The 25584-nt window shown below is 35.3% G+C and overlaps 1 protein-coding gene across 9 annotated transcripts in view; it reads right to left on the bottom strand.

Moving 5' to 3' along the window:
• The window catches only part of CFAP20DC (CFAP20 domain containing), a 301331-nt gene that overhangs the window by 64297 nt on the left and 211450 nt on the right, over positions 1-25584 (bottom strand). For 6 of the 9 annotated variants that reach the window (XR_013162683.1, XM_077128821.1, XM_077128819.1 and 3 more), the window contains 3 exons: positions 24397-24519; positions 21621-21955; positions 11368-11745 (listed from right to left, as the gene is read on the bottom strand). Coding sequence is in view for 8 of the 9 variants with exons in the window: in XM_077128821.1 (XP_076984936.1) it covers positions 11368-11745; positions 21621-21955; positions 24397-24519 (836 nt within the window). In the remaining variant the exon portion in view is untranslated. Of the gene's footprint in view, positions 1-11367; positions 11746-15507; positions 16232-21620; positions 21956-24396; positions 24520-25584 lie in introns of those variants that run through there. The other 3 variants (XM_077128823.1, XM_077128824.1, XM_077128826.1) reach the window with 2 other exon arrangements.

The raw sequence follows: 25584 nt of genomic DNA, 5'->3' as shown, positions 1-25584 counted from the left end.
CAATGGCAGTAGACCAAGGCATAATCAGCCCCAATGTCATCTAAGAAATTTCTGTCACAAATATTTCAGCATGTGACACTGAAAGACCCTACAACCCAACTCAATCTGTACTTTCTTACGTAAGCACACCAATCCCTTAGAATGTCTCAAGCAGAGATATTTTTTGGTAATTAAACAGTGGCAAAAGTCCTTATAAAGAAATACCTTTCTATCTCATATATGTGTATGTGTTTTTCTTTTTTGAGGGGGCACAAAAGAATTTTAAAAAGTCTTTATATTGATGTACTATATTTGTATAGAATACATTCTTCTTTTTTTTTTTTACATGAGCAGACACTGGGAATTGAACCCAGTCTCCAGCATGTAAAAACTCTGCCTGCTGAGCCACCGTGGCCCACCCTGTATAGAATACATTTTAAAACATAACCTAAACAGAAATATACTGCCATATATATACCTTGATAGTCAGCTTGTTAATTTTAGAAAAGTAATTCTTTGACAAATTTAGCCAAGCTCTTCTTAGTAACTTTAAAGAGAAATGAAAAATAACATGTAATTTCCCAGCATTTATCTTTGAGTTAAGAGTACTTTCTGAGTTTAACAATAAACTACAAAATAGGACTCTAGTAAAACCAAATTGAACAGGTTTCATATTATAAAAATTCAAGGATATGCCATCTACAAGGCAATTGTAGTCTACACGCAGCTACGAGGCGTAGTAGCCACTTCAGTAAATGGTAGTGTAAAATACTATTTAAAGAATTGGCAGGACGGGACAGAAGATCTCAGAATTCCTTCAGATACTGAAGGGGCAAGAGCTCTCTGAGGGGGAATCTGAGGCAGCCTAATACAGGGAGAGGGGAGAAAAAACTGTGAGGAGCCCTTCAAACAAAGACAGTTAAGGTCAGAAGGGCCCCTGTAAGCAAGTTAAAACCCCTCTGCTTCCTATGTCTATCAAACAGGAATAAAAAGATCTCTCTTGAGTGGTTGAAATGGAGATTGGAGGTAGTGTGTGGAGCACCTAATAAGGGACCTGGCACACAGAAGTATCCTTAAACCCTTAAAGTCGCATAAAAATGTTCTTTCTTAGTCAAAGACCTCAATCTCAGTGTTTCTAGGAAATACTGCCAGCTAGCACCTTTTACATAAAGTGCAAAAAATGGCAAGTATGACTAGCTCCTATTTAGAAATGAGGAAAACTAAGATATATAAGCAATTGGATTTCTTCAATAAACATTTGATTAGTTGGATGCTCACCTTAGCATTAGAATACTGGAGAACAGACAGTGAAATGTTATAATGTCATAGATTAAATAACCAATATATTTAATTCATACTTCTGACAGTTTCTTATTTTCTATCAAGTCTCTTTATCTGGTTTCTGAAACTTTTGAGAACTTGAAATTTTTCCTCTTTATTAGGGTAACGAGCATACTGTTTACATACCTAACTGCTCAGAAATAGACATAACAAAATGTTCTAATGACTTCTGCAATTCTACATCATCACCCACATTTGGGACCATAATTCCATTTTTAATTATTTTCACATTTTTATAATATAGAGCATTTTACTTTTTTTTTTTTTAAAACAACTTAATTAGACATTACACACAAAGAAAATGAAAGGAAGAAACCACTCTGTACCATCAGCAGGAGTTTGGGTTAAAAATATTTAAAAAGAAGACAGCAAGCTAGGAGCAAGTTCCACTGGGAAAATTTCCATGCCAAATTCAAATACTTTTCCTAGCAGCACAAACATTATTTAATCACCAAATTCTGTAGCTTCAGCAATATCCCTAGGAGGACACTGACAGATAAAACTGAAATAATGATCTTATCTTTTTAGATCAGAGATAAGAGTGTAGTTTCAAGAAAACATCAAATATCAGATTCTTTTCCAAAGGCTATTAATTGATAGGAGTGTCCAGTTTAATAAATGAGACATTCTTACCATGGCTAGCACTACCAGTTCTGCCCAAAATCAGTTCATTCCATCAACCATGCAACTATGCATCTACAATTTAGCTCTGTAAATATGGTAGTCTCTCAGGAATGAAAGGGGAGACATCAGTTCCTGTTGTTTCCAAATATTTTTCTCTTTTCAGTATACCCTCAAGAAAACACAAATGCTACCTGGCAGAAGTGACACTAATTCATTCTCATGTTAGCACATGATTCAATTATAAATAGAGGGCAAGAAACATATAACCACATAGCTATCACTTATTGAACAGCGATTAATTTCTGGAATTTTACTGAATATGAAAATGTTTCTTTTGCTTTAAAATATGAGGCATACTGCTTACCTTTCTAACTATACAAACAGACAGAACACAATGCTCTGTTGGATTTATGGCTAAGTGTTCCATATGCCCTATCTCATTTAATCCTCAAAACAACCTTATGCAATAAACATGATTTTCCCCAAGTCTATAGATGAGGTCACTGAGGCTTGAAAAGGTTAAGAAATGTGTCCAAGGTCATGTGGGTAAGAAGCAGCAAAGCCAAGACTCAAATCCAGATCTGTTTGGTGCTCTAAATCATGACATCTACTACTGTACTTGACTTCTCAGTTTTGAAGAATGAAAATGTAAAAAGGCTTCATATAGGGCCCTGTTTGGAGGCAGTCGTGAGGGTGGCAAAGGGGAAGGCTGTATATCAGGTGGACCCAGGCAGCAAGAGATCAGGGAGCACCTGTGGTGGAAATTGTCAAAGGTGGGCAAGGAGTCACCTGTAAGTGAGCCTGCAGAGTCGTTCCAGGGCAATGAACCTATGTCCCATACACAGGGCAACCTGATCCCAAAACAGGTGTTTTGCAACTATGGAACACCATTGGGACTAGATGAGGTGGTCAGAAAGGCTTTTATGAATTCTTCAAACAATGGGGTATTGTTGGGAAAACAGCTGTCAATGGCATACTTGAATGGCAAATTCAAGGAGAGACAGATGGTTTCCTTTTGAACAAAGAATATTTCCTGGAAAATACAAACCTTCATGTAATAGAAAAAAATACTTTTAAAAATTCAAAATAATTTACAAATTCATTTTCCTTCTTTTAAGTATGTGGAACACAAATTGTTCAGAATAGCAAACTTTTATTACTTTTCAAAAAATAGTATAATAGATAATCCCTATTATCGCAAGCATGTCTGGGAGGCAATGAAACCAAACATTTTACATTATCCAAAGGAAATGGCTTGACAATTGAAGAAATTTGCTCACACTGTATAACAGTTTAAAATACCTTTAAAAGTGCTCTTCCATAATTCAGTTTTGCTTTTCAAAAATGGAAATGTGAAAGTTAAATTTAAAAGTTAAACATAATCCATTTTATAATTTTTTTCCCTGTAAAAAGTCATGCTTTTAATTTTCTTAAACAGAGTACCTGAATTTGCAATTGGTAACATAGTTTGTTGTTCTTATAAAATAACAAGTCTTTACTAAGCTCAAACATTTTCTGGAGATACAAAGCCTGTTACATAAGTATTTTTTGTTTGTCTAAAGTTGCACATTTATAGGTTTAAAATGATTCATTCAAAATTGTTTGCATGCAGTTAAACGTGCGGAAAAGTTTAATTACCAAATATTTACATGGATGCAATATTACCCAGAGGGCTTCACTTCTTCCTTTATTAAAAATATTTGAACTTAATAACAGAAAACTCTATTAAAATACGAATAAAACAATCCAAGGATGAAGTTTACCGAATAGTTAGCAAATCAATTTCAGTAGGAGTTCCTTAAGAAATTACCAGTATTCTTCCATACCAGGGGATTAGAAAGACAGTTCTCTGGTACTATCTTTTGTTCAAGCCTTTAATTTTCCTCTGACATGAAGTTGCTTTATGTTGAAACACATAACACAGATTTTTAATGGGTTGCTCTCTTACAACTGCAGTACTTTGGTGGCTAAATTCTTCCCACAGTTTTCTGCAGTCCAGCAAATGACATAACCATCTGCCTAGATGCTCAAGTTCTGAACTTAAGAGTCATCCTTGATTTTGCCCATTTGCTCTTCCCTAACCTGTCAGTCCTATCTTGCAGATATTTCAATAACCTGGCACTTCTATTCATCTCTATCCTAAACAATTACAATTGTAATGCTCCATCTGTTTTTCCTGCTTTCATTTCTGCCCTGTTGCAATCAAGTCTTGACGTAGCCAGTGGAATCTTTCTGAACATCAATCAGACCATGTCACTGCCTTGCTTGAAACTTTCCAAAAATTTACTATTGCCTTGGAATAAAGCCCACCCTCCTTCTCATGGCCCTCATGGCCTTAGATGATCTGGACCCTGTTTACCTCTCTGACCTTATCTTCTTCTACCCTTGCCCATGCATCCCAGCTATATGGGCCTCCTTTATTCCTCAAAGATGCTCACTTTAGGAACTTTGTACATACTGGGGTCTAAAACATTATTCTCAGGTCCTTTGCAAGGCTAGCTTTTTCTTAAACTTTAGATCTCAGCTCAAATGTCATTCATTCATATAAGAAAAGTAGCCACCATTCTGCCCAATCTTCCCACTCCATTACATCACCTCGGGTTTTTTTTTTTTAACCTTTCCATAGCCTTATCACAGTCTGTAATTATTTTATATATTTATTTGTTGTCTGTATATCCAAACAGATATAAGCTCCCTGAGAAGAAAGGTTTGTCTGTCTTGCTTGGTGTTGTATCCTGAGAGTGTCTGGCCTGCTAGGCACTCAGTAGAAGAGATGATGAGTTTACTTATCCAGAAGTAGAACAAGAAAAACTGTATCTCATCATTTGGTATGATGAGATGAGATGGTATCTCATCCAGATCAGGTGGTAGAAATCTCCATACATATGAGTGTTCTAAATATATGCTAGCCAGCAAAGGAAATTTCACACCTACATTCATATAAAATTAGAAGGGCTTCTAATGCCAGGATAATTCTTAAAATCTTGCATCAAATACATTTCCCAAGAGTCACCCCAATGGACTCCCTTTAGGCTTTCCTGAGCTCATCATCTGTGTTAGAGTTCAATACCGAGGCCAGAACAGTCTATATATTAAATCATAAATACTGTGAAATGAAGAAAAGATTTCTACTTAACTTAAATCCTTCTGTGGAGGCAGTTAGGAAAGAAAAAGATATGAAAGGTATCCAAAGTAGAAAGAAAAAAGTAGAACTATCTCTTTGCAATTACATGATTTTGTAAATATAAAATCCTGAGGAATACACTAAACTACTGTAACTAATAAGTTCAGCAAGGTTGCAGGCTACAAGATCAATATACAAAAATCAACGGTATTTCTATACATTAGTAATGAATAATCCAAAAATAAAATTAAGAAAATGATTCCATTCATGACAGCAACAAAAAAAACACAATACTTAGAAATAAACCAGGCAAAAGTACAAGTTTTATACAATAAAAACTGCAAACATTGTTGAAAGAAACTAAAGAAGATCCAAATAAACAGAAAGACATCGCATAGATTGGAAAATTTAAAATTCTTAACAAAATCCTATCAGCCTCTTGTGCTGAAATTGCCAAGTTGTTCCTCAAACACATATGGAAATGCAATGGATCCCAGCATAGCAAAAACAATCTTGAAGAAAGAAGGACAAACTCGGAAGACTCACACTTTCTGATTTCAAAATTACTACAAAGCAACAGTAACCAAGACAGTGTGGTGTTGGTATAGGATAGACATATAAATCAATGGAACAGAAATGGGAGGCCAGAGATAAACCTTTACATTTATGGTAAGTGGATTTTTGACAAGGGACCCAAGAAAAGTCAATGGGAAAGAATAATCTTTTAAAAGAATAAATCTTTTAAACCGCTGGGTAAACTGGCTATCCACATCAAAAGAATGAAGTTGGACTCTTACCTCACACAAATACAAATATCAACTCAAAATGAGTCAAGACCTAATTATATGAATTAAAATTATAAAACTCTTAGGAGAACACATGGGAGTAAATATTCGTGACCTTGGATTAGCCTACATTGTCTTAATTATAACAATAAAAGCAAAAGCAATAGAAGAAATAAAATATATAAATTGGACTTCATCAAATTAAAAACTTTTGTACTTCAAATGATACTATTAAGAGAGTGAAAAAAATAACCCAGAGAATGTGAGAAAATATTTACAAATCATATATGTGATAAGGGAATTGCATGCAGAATATATAAAGAATTCTTACAACTGAGCAACAGAAAGACAGGCAAAAGATTTGAAAAGATATTTCTTAAAGGAGACAGACAAATTGGCCAATAAGCACATGAAAAGATGCTCAACATCATTAGTCATTAGAGAAATACAAATCCAAACCATAATTATATATCATTTCATAACCACTAAGTTGGCTAGAATAAAAAAAATGGATAATAACAAGTGTAGACTTGGATGTGGAGAACCTGGAGCCTTCACGTTTCACTTGGGATTATAAAATGGTAAACCACTTTGGAAAATAATTTGGCATTTCCTCAAATGTTAAATGTAGAATTACATGTGACCTAGTAATTCTGCTCCTAGGTGTACACTCAAGGGAAGTGAAAACAAACATCCAAATAAAAATTTGCACATGAATGTTCAGGGCAGCATTAGTCATAACAGACAAAAAGGAGAAACTACCCAAAAGTTCATTAATTCATAAATGGATAAATAAAATGTGGTATATAAATATGTTCTGGTTTGTTAGCTTCCAGAATTCAACACACCAGAGATGCACTGGCTTTTAATAAAAGGGGATTTATTTAGTTAGTTCTTCAGAGGAAAGGCAGCTAACTTTCAATTAAGGTTCTTTCTTACATGGGAAGGCACAGGGTGATCTCTGCTGGCCTTCTCTCCAGGTCTCTGGGTTCCAACAACTTTCCTCAGGGTGATTTCTTTCTGCATCTCCAAAGGCCTGGGCTGAGCTGTGCGTGCTGAGATAAGGTATGCTGAGCTGCATGGGCTGTGCTACGTTGAGCTCTCTCATTTAAGCACTAGCCAATTAAATCAAACATCATTCATTGCAGCAGGCATGCCTCCCAGCTGACTGCAGATGTAATGAGCAACAGATGAGGTTCACGTACCATTGGCTTATGGCTATAGCAACAGAACTAGGCACCTTTACTTGGCCAAGCTGATACCTAAACTGAACTACCACATGCCCACCCCTTGTCAACTTGGCAACTATATGCATCACCTTAAAAGAAATTAAAGTGGCACAAATTCTCTTCTGGTTGTGGACCTATGAATCTCAAAACAAGTTATCTGGTGCCAATATGCAGAGGGACAGTCACAGGATCCATAGGGAGAAACTGGAAGGAAAATCTACAGGGCAAAGACCATTGGATTTCAAAGTCTGAAAGTCATTTATCCTTCAGCTTTAGAAAGTGGCAGTCCCACCCTTTCCAAGGGCCTATGCAGTGGCCCACCTCTTTCCAAATCAACCTCAGGGAACACACTCTTTTCTTGGCTCCACTCTCTCTAGGCATCAGGGCCACACCTGGGCTCTCTGTCATTTCTGGGGCACACACTCAACCTCTCCATGTGGTGGCAGCCAGGCTCTCTCCAGTCCCCAAGGAGCATGCTGTACCTTCTGAAAGGCCTGAGGCGGCACAACTCTTCCACTGCAAGGAGATGGGAGACTCATCCTCTGCTCTCAGGGCAAACTCACTCTCTTCATGCATATGGGTGGGTCCACTCTCCTGGCCAAGGTTTCTTGGCTTCAGACCTGAGCTTCCATGGTTCTCACTCTGCAAACTCCAATTTGTCCCTTTTTGTGTCCCTCTTTGTCCAGACTGGCAGTGGTTCTGTTTACACCAACAGTCTCTTCAAGCACTCCAGGACTTCTCCATCATTCTCTTCACAGTTCTTCCAAAATCTTCCCCTTAGCCATCCAAAAAACCATTCCAACATATCTGGTATTTGCAAACTGCAGCAGCACCCCACTCTCTGGTACCAAAATCTGTTCTAGTTTGCTAGCTGCTGGAATGCAACACACCAGAGATGCACTGGCTTTTAATAAAAGGGGATTTATTTTGTTAGTTCTTCAGAGGAAAAGCAGCTAACTTTCAACTGAGATTCTTTCTTATGTGGGAAGGCACAGGGTGATCTCTGCTGGCCTTCTCTTCAGGCCTCTGGGTTCCAACAACTTTCCCCAGGGTGATTTCTTTCTACATCTCCAAAGGCCTGGGCTGAGCTGCGAGTGCCAAAATGAGGTATGCTGAGCTTTCTCATTTAAGCACCAGCCAATCAAATCAAACATCATTCTCTGCAGCAGGAATGCCTCCTATCCGACTGCAGATGTAATGAGCAATAGATGAGGTTCACAAACCATTGACTCATGTCCACAGCAACAGAACTAGGCATCTTCACCTGGCCAAGTTGACACCTGAACCTAACTACCACAACATACAATGGATTTTTACTCAGGCATAAATAGAAATAAATTACAGATATATGCTACAACATGCATGAACCTTAAAAGCATTTTTCTAAGTGAAAGAAGTTAGATACAAAAGGCCACATATAGTATGATTCCATTTATATGAAATGTCCAGAACAAGCAAATCTAGAGAGATTGACAGTAGATTAATGGTTGTCAGTGATTGGGAGTAGGGAAGAATGGGAAGTGACTACTAATGGGTATGGGGTTTCTTTTAGGGGATGATAAAATATTCTAAAGTTAGATAGCAGAGAACAACTACAAAGTCATTGAATCGTGCACTTTAAAAAGGGTAAATTTGGGGGTGTGAGAGTAGTTCAGTGGTAGAATTCTTACCTGCCATGTGGGAGACGATGGTTCGATTCCTAGTCCATGCACTTCCCCAAAAAAACAAACAAGCAAAACAAACAACAAAAACCAACCAAACAATTCAACAGATGGTGCTGCAATAAGGGGATACTCACATGGAAAAAGAATGAAATGTAACCCCACCATACAGCATACAAAAAAAGGGGGTAAATTTATGGTTTGTGAATTAAATCTCAAAAATGTTATTATTTTTTAAAAGTCACCCCATAGGTCTATAGGATTGGAGGGAAATCCCTTTGTGGAGTTAGTATGCACTCAATAGCCTTTAGAGAAAACTTGTTTTCTCAGATTCTTGGTTGCAAAGCTCAAGTGGAGAGAATGTCAATCACAAGAATTCTTTCACTTTGAGTATGAACTTCCTTTCAAAGATGTCTTTGGAAGAACACCCCACTCCCATGATAAATTCACTTTAGAATGAGGTAGACTGACTTATGTTTCCAATAATTTTATACCCTACTAAACTAAGATTATCAGTAAGTACATATTCTCAAATATGATCTATTAAATTGTAGTGATCATGTGAGTGGTTAGAGAAAAAATTTCATTAGCTTGTATTTTGGCATTGAAGTCAAAAGTCTCAGCATGAATGGGAAGCAGTGCCTTTGTGTCTTATCCTTTCACTAAAGTTAAAGCTCCTTCTCCCTCTTCAACCTTTTCAAGCAGCTGCTTTGAGCCAGTTTCCTTAGCTGTAAAATGGCATAGTAGTATAGATTCCGATGAGGATCAGAAGACATTGGGCTTGGGCTTTGTAATCTGCAATGAGCAGCTGTAAGAAAAGTCTTCTGGGATGACCCAAATGTTTTCTGGGAACTGAAATATCTCAAAGCCTCTTAAATGAAGAGAATGGGTGAAAGCCAGTCCCTTTCCCCTCCCACCCAACTTTGGTTGCTTTATTCCTTTTCTTATTCCCTAGTATTATTAGAGAGCACTATTTCTGGGCAATTTACTTTGCTAAGGAGCCAGGTACTTCAAGTTCATTTGTACCTGAAGTTTTCAAGTTTATTTTTGTACTCTGGTTTTATTTATACAGAAAGACATTGAAAAGAAACATTTTTTTTTGGATATAACAGACTCTATATCATAGAGGGAGGTAGCAGAGAAATTAGGGGGGAAACTGAATCAAATATTTCTTAAAGATTTGCTTTGGTTCTCTTTTTGGCAGCCCTGGACTGGCTACAGTCAAGTGAAGCAGCACTGCAGAATAAAACCAAAGGTTAGTTCAGTAGCTGTACTTGAGTTCATCAGCACAACCAAAGGTCAAAAATTACAGTTAGGCAGAACAAGAAAATTTGTTTTAAAAATATTTTCAAAAATGAAAAACCGGCAAAGTATTACTGACAAATTTCATCCTAAATCACCATAAAACAAAATCATTTTCACTAAGTTAAGTGATTTACCATTTTCTTAGGTACAGGCACATACTACATGCCTACATGTAAGTGAAATAAAAAGGGGTAAAACACATTTCAGTTTTATCTCTGCGTATTTCTTGAGGAGGGACATCACTTTTATAAGACTTTTTCAGTAGTTTATACAACACAGCATGGCGGATGTGGGTAGGAATTTTAGAATTGGACAATCTAGACTCAAGTTGTATCTCCCCAACTAACTAGCTATCATTCTCGAGCAAACCACATTACCTCTCTAAACGTCAGTTTTCTCATCTGAAAAATGGGTACAATGACAGTTCCTACTTCTCATTTAATCCTTGTTGTGAGGATTAATGAAATATTACATGGAAAAGGGCTTGGCTCAGTATCCAGCACATAGTAAGTGTTTAAGGAAGATTCGCTATTTTTATTTTGTTGATGACATACCTGTGCTAGATAACAATTAATCCATTACCTAGTTTAGAACATAAAGGAAACCAAAGCTTTACATTGTAACACACAGACTAGGTAGGGCATGACACACAAAGAAAATCTTTAACCTTTAAAAAAATGGAATGTAAGTGTCACTGGTTCTGCAGAGCCTCATTTGTTCTCTAGTTTCTAAGTGCAGCTGTGGGGAAGTGAAGGAAGAAAAGTACTATCACAGGAAGGAAAAATCAATCTGATGGACATGAATGCAGCCACCAAACTAGCCTAGGGATTTATTTGATGACACTGCTTTACTGTTAACCTTCACTCATATCATTTATTATTTGGGGAACTGCTGTAAAGAGACCAGAAAGCAAACAGAATAATGATGTTTTTATGGTTCCTAATGTAGATTGTTATTGAAAATCTGTCAATTTCACTGGCAAGCTTTTGGTTCAAAAATAAGATCTTCATTTATAATTTGTAGGCAGCAATAACTAAAATTATGGGAAGTAACTGGGAAATAAAAAATAAGTATTATGATGAAAACTATATAATCATCTTTCTCATTAAAAACATGAGACATTCTATTACCACTGAGATGTGCAATATATTCTTTTAACAGCTGCTGTTATTGAACTAAATCACATCTGAGTAGGAAAGAAAATACATTACTGATTGCCCAAATGGCGAAAAACAGATACTGCTGAAATGTGTAAAAAGTGGAACAGAACACAGCAGGATATACTGCCCGCATATGTAAACCATAGTAAAACCACTTACAGATAATTCAGGGATCAGTCTCAACTTTCCCCCTGAGATTTCTTTTAGGGAAGTTTTGTTTATTGAAGCTGGCACTTGCTGGGCTGATAGGTCCTTTGCTTGGATAATGGGATCTGGAGTTTTCTGAGAGGATTCACTCCTTCTTCCAGGGGGAGAAAGGCCTGGTGTAGGCAACAGACTTGTCTGAAAGTCGTTTCTGTCTATCTGTTTCACCGAAGAATTCTGGCTTTCTGAGGCTTCTGCTTCTGTGTAGGCACTTTTAAGATATCCTTCACTTGTTCGTCTTGGAGCCTTTCCCAGCATGCTTTCTAATGCTACCTCAGTTAACTCTGAAGGACTAGTTGTTGGGCCTGGAGAACCCTGGATACTGTGGTTACCCTACAATGACAACAAAGTGAAAAATCCTTTTGAACAGAAACTTGTGGTACATAATTTATTGAGTACAAGTTCTTAATAAGCTCATAATTTCTATGAATAAAGCAATTGTATTTATATTATTTTAATCTGCAATGAAAAATATGAGTAACTATAAACAGCACTGCAAATAGATAAAAGCCATTTGCTAAAATGGTATATAATTTGGGTAAGGCATATATTTCATCCCTGAGTTAACAAGAGAATACCTTAAAAATAGTCACTCAAATATATTCATTCCAGGTCTAAAAGAACTGGATCCATAGGAAGTTACTTTAAACTCTAAGAATTGTATGCTCTGACTTCTTGATAATTTAACTCTGTGGGAAAAGGAGTGAGTAGAACTTCAGGTATCTAACTTAGGCAAGCAGGGAAATGCTACTCTAAATATAAGTGGACCTACCAAAGTATTTTTGCCTCATATTTGTGGAGCAGTCTTATTGTTCCAGTGCAATAAAAGAACATGTTTTAAGAAGCATTTTCTTACATGGAAATTTTAATCATAGAAAATATTTTTCCATAAAATATTGAACCTTATTAAATATAATGGTTTGGAAAGCTAAGAATGAAAGCTAGGAAAATTTTACAAGTATATAGTTCTGTTATTATACCCAGGAAAGCAAACTTTCAATTTGGGAAAGGGGAAATTACATACACAAAATCAATGATCATGAAAGTAGATAACAGAAACAAGAAATATAGTGCTAATTCAGTTGGTAGATTTTTATGTTATAATGTAATAAATGTAAAGAAATAACTAATGTGATCATTACTTGTATTTGCCATGGTAGATTTTTCCATTTTTCCATCTATTTAAATATATAATAAGTAAATGGATGATAAAATGATAAAGTTAGAAGAGAAAAAAAATCATTAAAGGCAGAGTACATATTAAAGATGTTATTTCGTGTCAGACATAAAGTCTATCTTAGCATTCAATTTCAGTATGCTGTCCCTGCCTCTCCTCCATTTATATAGAGCCAAACAATAAGTTATTTCCAAAGTTTGGCATTTTTAGAACAAAAGATTCAGGTGACTGATTAGATTTCTTCCAGAATACTTGGCCATCATACACACCAAACATAAAAATCGTTACCTAAGGTGAAATGTCTCTATCAGTAGAATAGAAGGATATGTAGGGGTGAGAGAGGGTGCTTCAGGCTAGGTGTCAAAAATTTTACTTAGAAGGAAGCAGAGGCAGAACATGATTGACGGGTCTTTATGTCTGTCTGCCTGTCATTGTTCTGTCTTCCTTCCTTTCTTTCTCTTCCTGGGCCAGGTATTGCGCTAGGTGCTGCAAGTGCTGGGGATATAATGGTAGAGTAGAACATAATCCCTGCCATACAAGGACTATATCCTAAAGGGAATGAGAAGTCACTGAGTGATTTGAAGGAGGGTGTTCTAGTTTGCTAGCTGCTGGAATGCAATATACCAGAAATGGAATGGCTTTTAAAAGGGAGAATTTAATGAGTTGCAAGTTTACAGTTCTAAGGCTGAGAAAATGTCCCAATTAAAACAAGTCTATAGAAATGTCCAATCAAAGGCATCCAGGGAAAGATACCTTGGTTCAAGAAGGCCGATGAAGTTCAGGGTCTCTCTCTCAAGTGAGACGGCACATGGCGAACATAGTCAGGGTTTCTCTCTCGGCTGGAAGGGCACATGGCGAATTCGGTGTTATCTGCTAGCTTTGTCTCCTAGCTTCCTGTTTCATGAAGCTCTCCGGGAGGTGTTTTCCTTCTTCATCTCCAAAGGTCACTGGCTGGTGGACTCTCTGCTTCGTGGTGCTGCAGCATTCTCTGCCCTCTCTGAGTCTCTCTCTCCAAAATGTTTCCTCTTTTATAGGACTTCAGAAACTAATCAAGACCCACTCAAATGGGTGGAGACATGTCATCCCCTAATCCAGTTTAACAACCATTCTTGACTAAATCACATCAACCAGGGAGATGATCTCATTACAGTTTCATATATGCAGTATTGAATAAGGATTATTTTACCTTTAAGAAATGGGATTTATATCAAAACATGGCTTTCCTTAGGGGGCATATATCCTTTCAAACCAGCACAGAGGGGAATGCCACAATGAGATGTTCACTTCAGAAAGACCTCTCTAAAGGCACAAAATAGAAAGTAGAGGTATGAGTTTGTGTGTATATTGTTGGTGGGGTGTCTGCAGTGATTATGGAGATAGTAGAAAGGGAGACCAATTATGACACTATTGCAATGTTGAGATTAGAAATGCTGAGGTGTCCTGCATTAAGGCAACTGCAATGGTGATGGAGAAGTTGGAACAATTTGAGAGTTCTGTACAAGGTAGAGTATGTGGTAATTCTCTGAATTTTCTAATCCTGTCTGAGGTTTCTAATCCTGTTATGCTATGATTTTTCTTTCTTGTGGTATATGGTTGGAACTATCAGGCAATTTTGCTCTCATGAAAGGCATACAAAAGTCTGAGAACCTCTCCTAAGAAATAGTTTGCCTAGTTGTAGTAAAGAACAAGAATTGCAGTGTCTAAAGACCTTTACGATCATTTCTTCTTGGAGCTCATTTTGCTCATTCTAGGCCTAAATCTTATTTGTCTATGCTACTTTGATCTTCTGATACCTGTATTTCTCTATAAATGATGGAGAAACTTATCTTGCTGAGTACTAAACAGGGTAAAGAAAAGATGGTGATTTGGTAGCGCCATGGGCCCTCAAATTGTACCCAAATGAGAAAATAAGTAAAGCAGTAATATTTCTGCCCTTGGAATAGTCACCTAATGGTCTCTGTCTGGCTATAGCCACAGATGTTAGGAAATTCTCTCTGCTGTCCACCACTTACTGAGTGAGCTTGTCCTCCTCTACTATTCACTGGGGTTGTCAGGAAGTTCATATGGTTGAAGAGCCCTGTCTATAGGCAGAAAACTGGAAACACTACCAAGAATACTTGAAAAATTCTTGGTAACCAGGGAAGGGAGTTTCTTATCATTCTTGTGTCAGAGAGATAAAAAAGGAATCCAAGTTTAGTCTTGTCCAGAGAAGAAGATAAACAGAGTAAACAGCAAACATTCCCTTCTTAGTCCTAAGAACGTATGGTGAAACCAGGATAGTTCTTTTAAAAATTCAGTTCTGCTTGCTAACAGTGTTATTCCCTTCTCTTTTTTTTTCTTTTTTGTTCCAATTTAATTTCCTAAAGTCATTATATATAATTGGCAGTGGGATTTGCATGAACAAAAGACTATCTACTCACTCATTCACTTCCATCATATTTTCAAAACAAAAAATAAAGACAGGTATGGTGGGTTTAAAACAGATTGGCCCTAAAATAGGCTGGTTAAGGGGAAAGGGTAGAATTACGATTCTTTGGACCAGTATCTCTGGATCATTCTGGGATTTATGTTTGTATATGGCATAGGCAGAATAGGTGCTTTTGCAAAAATGTTAATTAAATAAACATTTATCAGGCCTCTAGGTTCTATATAAGAAACACAGGTGAGAAGGACATGAATACTGCCTTTAAGAGGCATAAAATCTAATAGCAGAGAGAAGTTATCTAAAAAATAATATCATAAAAGGTAGAAGGTGGTATCATTTTTAAAAGTTTCAGATGTACTGTTATGGAATATAAAATGTTTGCTACATCATTTAGAAAACACATTAAAATGAAATCCATTTGATAAGATGTCTATATATTTTTCCACCTGAGAATGAGTCAGAATTTAGTAGTTTACTCCAGTAGAAAATATTTCTTTTTTATTGGCATGAGCAGTGATTTTATATGTGGAAATATTCATGAGTACGTACATGGGCATTCATCTCACATTTTCCCTAAGATATACCCTGGTATGGAGATGGGCCATGTATCCTAGTGAGTATTCTTTTGGTTGAATTATGGTAATACAATTCTATGTGATGCTATTTATTTATTATTGTGAAAAATAACATATATACAGAAAAGCAATAAATTTCAAAGCACACTGCAACAACTGATTGTACAACAAATTTCAGAGTTTGGTATGGGTTACAATTCCACAATTTTAGGTGTTTCCTTCTAGCTGCTCCAAGACACCAGAGGCTAAAAGAAATATCAGTATAATGATTCAGCAGTCATACTCATTTGTCAAATCCTATCTTCTCTGTTATAACTTCACCATCTCTTTTGATCTTTCTCTCAATCTTTAGGGGTATTTGGGGTATACCCATTTCAACTTTTTCATGTTGGAAAGGGCTGTTGATAATATGGGATAAGGGGATGGAACTAGTTGATGTTCTGGAGAGGTTGGCCCCTCTGGGTTTCAGGACTTATCTGGCCTAGGAGCCTAAGTGGAGGTTGTAGGTTTGTGGAAAGTAATCATAGCGCAAGTTTCATGCTATTTTAAATATATGACAAGGTAAAATAAATCTGGACAGGATACAAAAAGCTTGCTTACCTTGGCTGCCCCAGAACCACTAATTCTGGCTTATCTCAGATTCTGAAAGGGGGATTGGGATGAAAGAGAAAGGCAAGATGATAAATGAAACTAAATTTAACTAACACTTAGATTTAAGTTGGTTTGGCTTCTCTTTAGATAGGAAATAAATGCAGAATAAAAATTAGTATAGTATTTACCAGGAGTGGGGCATTGGCAAACCCTATCTTTCTCATTAATAATTTTACTTTTGGTACTTTATACGGTATAAATGATGTTCATTGATTTTATATATGTAATTCATTTGGTACAACATACTTTAGCATTAATTTTTAATATAAAATATGCATTTAATATATGCATAAGAAGTTAGCTTACTCTAATCTGATTAAAAAACCTCTTTTTTTTTCCTTTGGTATATCATTTAGCTACTGAAAACCTGTACAGCAAATGAATATAATTTGCCAGAGTAGCACAGAAATTGTCAAGCCACTTTCACATTCCAATCATCTGTTCATCTGTTTATCAGAAGAACAAACACAAAATGCTTTTGATTAGATGTAACTTCTTTTTTTTAAAGTCCCAAATCTCTTGAACCATTTGTCTTTGGGCTCAGATACATTTGTTTGTTAAATATTCAGTCATGCCCCATTGCCAGGGACATCAATAGAGTTTGCCTGATTAACTGTAGGATAGCATATGCACACTGAAGATGAGAATGATTTCCCTAAGGAGCCAGCACTTCCTCTGTTGGATAGTTTCTTAAAAGGACATGCAGATGGGCATTTGGACAATAACTACTGAATGCACAAAATGGATTGCTCTTGCTGGGTTGTAATTTTAAAAAAGATAATTTTAGTGACTCTTGAGGACCACCTACTTGGAACAGATGGGAACCAGGCTCTTTTTATCACAACTTCAGTGTTGAATGAGTCAGGATACAACTCTGTTTTAGCCTTTGTAAAAGTGGGTGATCATATTTACTTATATTTCAATTGATTTTTAAATTCAGTCCACCATGGAAAAAGTCATATTCCTAAGAGTTCTGTAACAAAACATATCTGCAATATTCCCAATATACTGTTGATGGCAGTTTTGAATGTGTAATTGAGATTGAGTGAGCAAGAGGTTTTACTTTTGCCACAGTTTTACTGACTAAATGTGTGAGCTGACAGCACCTTTTAGATGGACAATGGCACTTACAAACAACAGAAATGATACAGTTAAACTTCTGTTGTCAACTAAATAGCATCATTATTTGAACAAGTATAGCTAAAGACATTAGTCATAACAGAATGAAAAACTTATTTCTTCTTTGATGATATCAAGATTGACCAAATGTATCTTAAATGTCTTCAACAACAATCATCCTCAAGAAGCATTTCTGCTTCCACCTCCTGAGTTTTATAGGAAACTATAAAAGTAATGCAGTTCCCTCTGGGTGGCAAAGATAATTGCTAATGATGTCTTAAAATGCATTTTACTAGTTTGTAAAACAAATAAAATGGAATAGAGATGTGACTATTTTTAACAAGTAACTAACCTACAGCATGTTGATATTAAAAACAGTTGGGCAAATTATTTTGTAAACATCTTTATCTGTAGTGAATGATACATCATAGATAAATCATAGGAGAAGGTACAGTGACCGTATGAATAATCAAACATTGTCATGTGACTATGTGGGGAAAACAGTGAGATTCTAATGGTCTCAAGACAAAAACATATTTTTCTCCAAGATAGACTTCATGCTCTTTTAAATGATAACACTTTATAACAATGCAAAGCCCAAGTCACAGGAACTAAAGGGCCTGTGATTTTTTTCAGAGAATAGAGCTTCAGTAGATAATAAAGGCATATAGACAGCAACATTCTAAAAGGATTACTCACACAGAACTAATATTAAATTTGCCTGATAGGCTTATAGATTATGTCATAATGTAATTCATAATGTACAAGAATAAAAATGCAAGGTAATATATTCAAAATAGAATTCTTCCATTTTTACCAACACATAATCCGACAAAAGTTTAAAGGTTACTAAGAAATATAAGCAGCCTCATGTAGAGTAAATATCCTTTCTATTGTATGTATGTGTGTGTGAGAAAGCAATTTAAAGTCATTAGTCAAGAACGTAGAGGTAAACGGTTTATAGAATTTTTGCTATCAGAAAAATATATTAAATCTATTTATATTAATTATATATATAGTATATTCTATTCCTGAATGCTGAAAGATACCTTGAAAGCCACAAAACTGGGAAAGCTCAGAGGCAAGACAAATTTTGTGTTAATCTGTTGTTTGTAAATTTGTCCTCTGTAGGCCTCCAAAGAGAGAGATGGAAAGAAGAACTACTAGAAATTTCCTTGCTAATTTGAACACTATAGTCCATATAATCCAGTTCCAAATATGGATAACATTTTTGGCTCAAATGTTCCAATTTGGACTGTTACACAAGCCAAATTACCTGCCCTTGCAAATATTCACTCCAGTATGTGATACACAGCCAGAGTTTGGGGGAAAAAATGAGAGAATTTCTAGATGAAAAATTAAGTTGGAGCAGTAATAAAATATTAATATAAAACTAAATATTTCAAGTTGCAAATCAGGTGTATCTGCTAGAAGCTATATTGGGAATAATGGTACAAAGTACAAAATCAAAATGGATAAGACTAATATGCTTTTCTCTTCCTTTCAAATGCTGCAATAGTGGGAGAGGCACTCTGTTTTAAAAGTATTCCTAAGATAATTTGTTTTACAAAGTGGTCTTAATTTTCTAACACCACAAGACATTTTTCTGAAGTGTGCTTTGCAAATAACAAGTACAACATTACAATTAATTGAGTACCAGGGATATAAGTATATATGGCTGCCAAGGGAATAAAATATACAGTAAAGCAAGGATTAAGATAAGAGCATATAAAAAGCAAGTTCATAATTTTGAGGTTCTCCCACTAATGAAGATCTCAGATGTAAATTAATTATTAGCAACTTAAATTACAAAGACAATGTATCACTGAAAGCTTATTTTAATTAGTCTTTACTACTATATGTGTACACTTCTTTTAACAATCATAATAACATATGAATTTACTTAATTTATATGCTACTTAATATGTCTAATTTCCCTTTAAAAAATACTCAATGGTCTAATATCAAATAAAGCCTCTTAATTACAAGTTATCAACTTCAAGCCTGTTAAGTGGTATAATTATTATTCATTTGTCCACCATTGTTTACACCACGACATTTTTTTTTTTAATTATGTTACTCTAAGGCTATAACATACTAAAATAGTACAATAGTACAAAGCTATATGTAGATAAGTATTTTAAAGATTTAATTCAATTTCCCATTGACTTAAATAAACAGGGAAAAAACTACAAAAAAGAAAACAACCAATTTGGTAATGAAGGTATCATTACAAATCCCAGAACTTGTGTAAATATAGCATGACCTTCTTGTTGATCATATTTTTGTACCTTGATTAATACCTTATTCATCTCTCTTACAGCAAACCCCAAAGTCTGCATAACATTGCAAGGTTTCTGCTCTTCTTTGGCTGCCATTTTTAGTGCCAACTAGTGGTAGTGCAAGTGCTAGCAAAGAGATGGTTCCATCACCGATTCTAGCCATATGCCAATAGCCATTCCAAAGGGGTGACCATGTAGCTATGTCAGTGAGGGCTTGGGTAATACATGATAAATTTGTCTCTAATTTCATGTAGTTGGTAATAAGTAACTTATTTGTATAATAAACATTGAAGGATGTCAGAAGTACGGTATCTGTTAGCAAAAGAAAGCACCTAAAGTGATAAATTACAATATTTAGAAGTGGTATTCTTCATTTTCCTATGAAGCTCTTTTGTTTTTTCTCAAGGCTTATCCTTCTTATGGGTAGAAGAGATAAGTTCCTCACATGGTGTATTTAAAGGGTAGTTTCCCCATGAAACTTTCCTCATAGTTTTTTCAGAGAGCCCTTTCCCACCTGCATGAAATTTCCACCATTAGAGCAATTCTTTTGGGTAAGGCTAAGAAAGAGCTGTCTGTGTATGTGGGCCTATGCCATTAATGAAATTGTATGAATGAATTTATCAGATTAGCCAGTTTATATCATGGAAGGAAGACAATTGAGTCCCCTGGGATGGGGCCACGGAAAGAGGGAGACACTATGAAAGGTGCTGAAGACAAATGTCCATTTTACAGTTTAATATTATTAAGGGTGAGAGGGACAAAAGTGTCCAACAGCAACATTTAAAATGCTGGTGTTAAATGTACTATTTATGCATAAAGTGGCCTGTAGTAGATTTATTTTCATATGAGTAATATTTCATCACACTCAGAGGCAAAGATTTTGTGATAAAAGGATCCTCTATGTACCTTTCTAAAGAAACTAATTAAAAGATTCAAAAACCCACAGATAGTGCCTGAACAATCACACCATATACTCAACTAGCCTTGAAGGTAGGAGCTATGGACTTCAGCTGTTGGACTCTCTATTTCCCACTGTCCAAAGGGGATTCTTGATCAGTTTTGGTAATTAAAAAAAAGTTTTATAAGCATACATAAAAGCAATTTTTAAAATGACTTCTATAATTTCTATGCAGAAATGATTTATAAAATATTATTAAACTATAATAAGAATGTAGTCTGCTCTTTTAAAGTAATTATATTTTCCCCTAGAAAATACAAATACCAATCATTAAAGAATAAAGCTAAAGAAATTTCACACACAAATTTATTTCAAAAGGGAAAAAAGAATTACCATAATGTATTAGGTTCTATGAAAATGTTTCAGAACTATATTAGTTTGATTTTTAATAAGATATTAAAAAAATCCTTTTTATGAATTTAACTAATTTATAAGACATATTTGTATTCTAAATAATTCCAAAACAGACAGCCTCCTGTAAGGCAAGTCCCAACGCTAATCTATGATTCATTACTGAAACTTTAATTGGCATAACTTTTGAAATTCTGGGACCATATGGAAAATAATGAGTCCTAATAGGTCTAAGGTGAAAAGATGGCAGGGGAGTAAGGAAGCCAGAAATCCGTCAATTCAGAATGCTTAGCAACTGCAACACAATTTCCCCAGAGATGCAAAACAACATGTTCTCAAGGCTTTACTGGTCTTCCTATCATAAAACAGAACTTCACATTATTTCTCATTCTGTGAGGCAAAGATTAAAATTAATGGCAATGACAACAATGGAAAAAAAACCGGAACTGGGTTCCATAATTAAAAATGAAATTGGCTGATTATAAATAAAAAAGGCAGCAATTTAAGAGTTACCATAACAACCTGATGCAACCATTGACTGACACTGCAATCTGCCACATTTTTATAAATAGTTGATTTCCCCTCCTTTACTTCAAGTAGTTTTAGTGCTTATTGGAGCTAATGGAACAAATGTGTTTTAAAACTATACTTCACTCATAAATCAGTGTACCTCTTCGCTGCTGTCACCACCAAAAAAACCATCCTCCACTTGGGTGCCTCTCCTTTTCCCAGTGTTATCCTCTTTTAGATCAAAAATAAATGGGCACTCCTCTGGGGACATGTTCGGAGTCTTTCCATGAGGCGCTGATCTTGGTCTCGATGAAAAAGTAAAAATGTCCTTTGGAACAATCTGGGCTTCCTTGGCTTGTTGGTTCTGCTCTTTTTCCTTGCTGGCTTCTGGCCACAAGTGTGAAGTGTTGCAGGAGTCATCATCCAGAAGTAGAGACTGTCTGCTGGATGCCAAATGGGTAATGTGGTCATAATTTTCAGGAAATATCCACTCATCTGACATTTTAAAAAGAGGACAAAAATTAGAGTAGCGTTCCATAAGAGTGTTATTTTTAGACAGCAAGTTAGGTTAAAGTTTCTTGTTTAAACAGAGATTTATCAAATAATGCAAAAGCCAAGAAAAGCAATTTATCTACCATCTTGTAACTTGCTAAACATCTAACCCACAGATCGGCGCCTGTAGCTACTGGCAATTCATTTACACTTCCTCTCCATCTGAGTTGAAACACTGGCCAAGAAATTTCTAAGTCTGAAATAATTATTACCTGTCTTGCAGCAAGTTCTTTATAGCACAGCCTTATTAATTTGACATTCAGAGGAGAAAAGTCTTAAAAATTTAAAAGGGTTTTAGGCACTAATATCTCCTTTAACTGTAGGAGGTCAGAGTACTTAACAAGTATCTTTAGACAAAAATATCTGGGGTATTGTTTGGATTATAAATCATGTCAGAGGAAATCTTGAAAAGGTTGACAGCCTTTTTTCTCCATTCGAGTACTGTTATTAAAATTTTGACAAAGATCTATCTCAGTAGTATTGTCTTAGTTTGCCAGGGCAACTATAATAAAGTACCACAGACTGGTTATCTTAAAAAATGGGAATTTATTGACTTACAATTTGGAGGCTAGAACTCCAAAAATCAAGGTGTTGAGAGGATCATGCTGTCTCAGAGGTCTTGCACATTCTGGTGGTGGCTTGCTGGCAATCCCTAACTCTCCAATCTCTGCCTCCAACAAATTATTTCTTTCTCTCTGTCTCCTCCTCTGGTTTCTATTACTCCTGTGTTCAATTTGCTCTGCTTTGGTTGTGATGGATTAAGAACCACCCTTATTCAATTTGGCATTAACATCTTCAAAGGCTGCATTTTCAAGTGAGTTCACACCTACAGGACCTGAGTTAAGATTTGAACATGTCTTTGTGGGGGACATGATTCAATCTGTCACAAGTAGTATACAGTATTTTTTAAAGAAAACAATGTTATGCAAAAAGATTTTCATGTCAAAACATGCTCTTCTAAAATGGAGCATAAAGGTCTTTTTTTACCCAGCCAGAATTCATCAGCCAGGTTCACAAATATTTCTGTGGATTTATCATTACTTGAAAAGTCTACTCAGTTTACTCGGACTCTAGAATACTATTATATTTATCCTAAAAAAGTAATCAACAGAGATGCAAGGTATACTAACTTGAAACTCTAAAGCCTATACTACAAAAGCAAAACTTAAAAAAGACCTTTAATAAAAATAACAATGATGACATAAATAAAATTTTTCACAATTGTACTACTCTGTTTCTTTATCTTGACCTAAACCTACTAGTATATAACATAATTTGCCTATAGAAAGGGCAATAAATGTATACTTCTTAGGGTAAAACTCTCAGGCACAAGGCTTTCACATTTTCAGGGACAGAGTCTATATGTACAGGGCCAATGGCAGGCTAAATCTACCTTATTTTACCATCTGATCCTGAAGTAAGTGCAGCTATGAGCCAGAGAAATGAACAGATCTAAACCCTTCTGCACCCAAAAAGGAACATAGTAAATACTCTGTAAACACAGTAGATGCTCTGTAGATGCTGAAAAATCCACAAAAACAATGTGCTGCATTATGTATATGGCTTGTGAAGAAAATTGGAGGAAAGGATGCTGGGAATCTCTATTATGCAATTAAACAACGTGTATGACTTATTGCCAAACATATTATTACCTGTCAAAAAATCAAAGTAAAAGGAATGTTTTACATCAAACTAACTCTAATTATCTCACTACCACATGCCTTTTTTTGGAATTTCTAGTTTTACCTCAAGTATTTCCATATCAATTGTAATGAATAATTTGGTGTGTTTACTTAGGAAAATATGCAAATTACTGTGTAATCACAATATTGCAGCAAACAAGATAAATGCAAGAATGATCACCTAAACATCTAATTAGTTTTTCTACAGTCAGATTTATGCTGGAGACACTAATTGCACCTAACATTTTAATGAAGGTTTCAACATTGCATAAATAAGACTGACAAACTACAAACAATTTTCATTTATTTTCCCTTTTCCCTAGCTCAAAAATGATTTGCCTTTGTAAAAGTACCACACACCTGTTTGGCAAGATATGTTGATGGGCTCAAAGTTTTATACTCCAACCATCTCCATTAGAAAGAGGATTGGGGAAATGCAACAATAGATCATTGGGGAGGGTGAAAATGTCAAGTGAAAATTTCAAAGTTTTAAAATGAACAGGACAAGCAGTGCAGTAACACTTGAAAATTAAAATATTCCTTCATTCCATGTTTATAAAATTGAGGTTAAAAGGAGATTTACAAAATATTAGAAATTCCAGCAAATGATTGAATCACAACTTTTCACAATTACTGGAACTGAAATAATTAACATATTTATAGTTCATTAATTATGAACAAGTATAGTATAACACCACCAACCTGCTTGATCAGGAGACTGGGGTCCTGGTGTGCTGGGGTTCAACATCTCTCCTCTTTGTTGGCATTCAGTGGTGAGGACAGTTGTTTCTTTATCTTCGTTCCGGTTATTTTCTGAAGAATTGCCTTGATTGGAATAAATATTTTCCGCTAAATTACTTCTTTTGATAGTCATAAAAGTCATTGATGTTTGAAGAATGGAATTAATTTGGTATACCATTCTATTTGATTATTTAAAAGCAAATTAGAAGTAATAGATTATGCACAGTTTTTAAATTTTTCCAGTAGAATGTTCTAAAATGAACTTAACAGCTTTTCTGTGGAGGTTCATTTTTTGTAATTCTTTGATATTTGGATGGGGACATTTTAAATTTAAGTTTTATAATGTGATAAAAGGAATTCCAAAACCCATAATTTTTGAAGGGTCTTAAATTTTTTCCTTTGGTTCCAAACAAAATGGAGTGTGTTGTTTTTTAAATTATAATTCCTGGCTAAGCTATGACTCTTCTAAACCAAACTCTTTTCTTCAGCACCTATAAAAAACAGATGCAGTAGAATTAGTCTATTTACTATTTTATACAAATCCAACTTGCTTGAAACCCAGCAAGCTGAATTTCAGCCCAGCCAAGGACCCTGCATTTTTGAGAAACTATACTCACTGACGTATATATATATATATATATATATATATATACACTTTGGGCTTGATTCGGCATAGACTAACGTGTGTATAATATGTATATATACAAGCTTCAAATTCAATATTTAAAGGAGTAACAATAATAGCCACCTATATTTGTCTAATACTTTACAGGTTGCAAAGAATTTAAATTTTAACCTACATTATAATCAGATGACAAAGGGTTGACAGGGAGAGACAATGAATTCAAAAAACAATCTGGAAAGGGACCCAAAGAAGAGACATAAATGAAACATGAAAATTATAATTATAATGGCTAAATTCAATTTTAGTAAAGTCTACAGACAGGAACTTCTTCTATCACATTTGAGCCATTTTTAAAAACAATAATGTAAGCTCATTCAGCCTTTGAGAATAAAAATAGGAAGTCCTTCATTTCTATGGTACTGTCTATTCAATCTGGCAAATCTGTGAGGGCTCTAGAGCAATTCTTTTGCAGAAAATTTGATTTCCATAATCCCCGTAGAGCAGACATTTGTATTTTAAATTAA

Source organism: Tamandua tetradactyla, chromosome 15 (genome assembly GCF_023851605.1).
Source record: "Tamandua tetradactyla isolate mTamTet1 chromosome 15, mTamTet1.pri, whole genome shotgun sequence".
In the NCBI taxonomy this organism is placed as follows: domain Eukaryota; kingdom Metazoa; phylum Chordata; class Mammalia; order Pilosa; family Myrmecophagidae; genus Tamandua; species Tamandua tetradactyla.
Note: the sequence above shows the minus strand (reverse complement) of the source record. Positions and strands in the feature narration are given on the sequence as shown.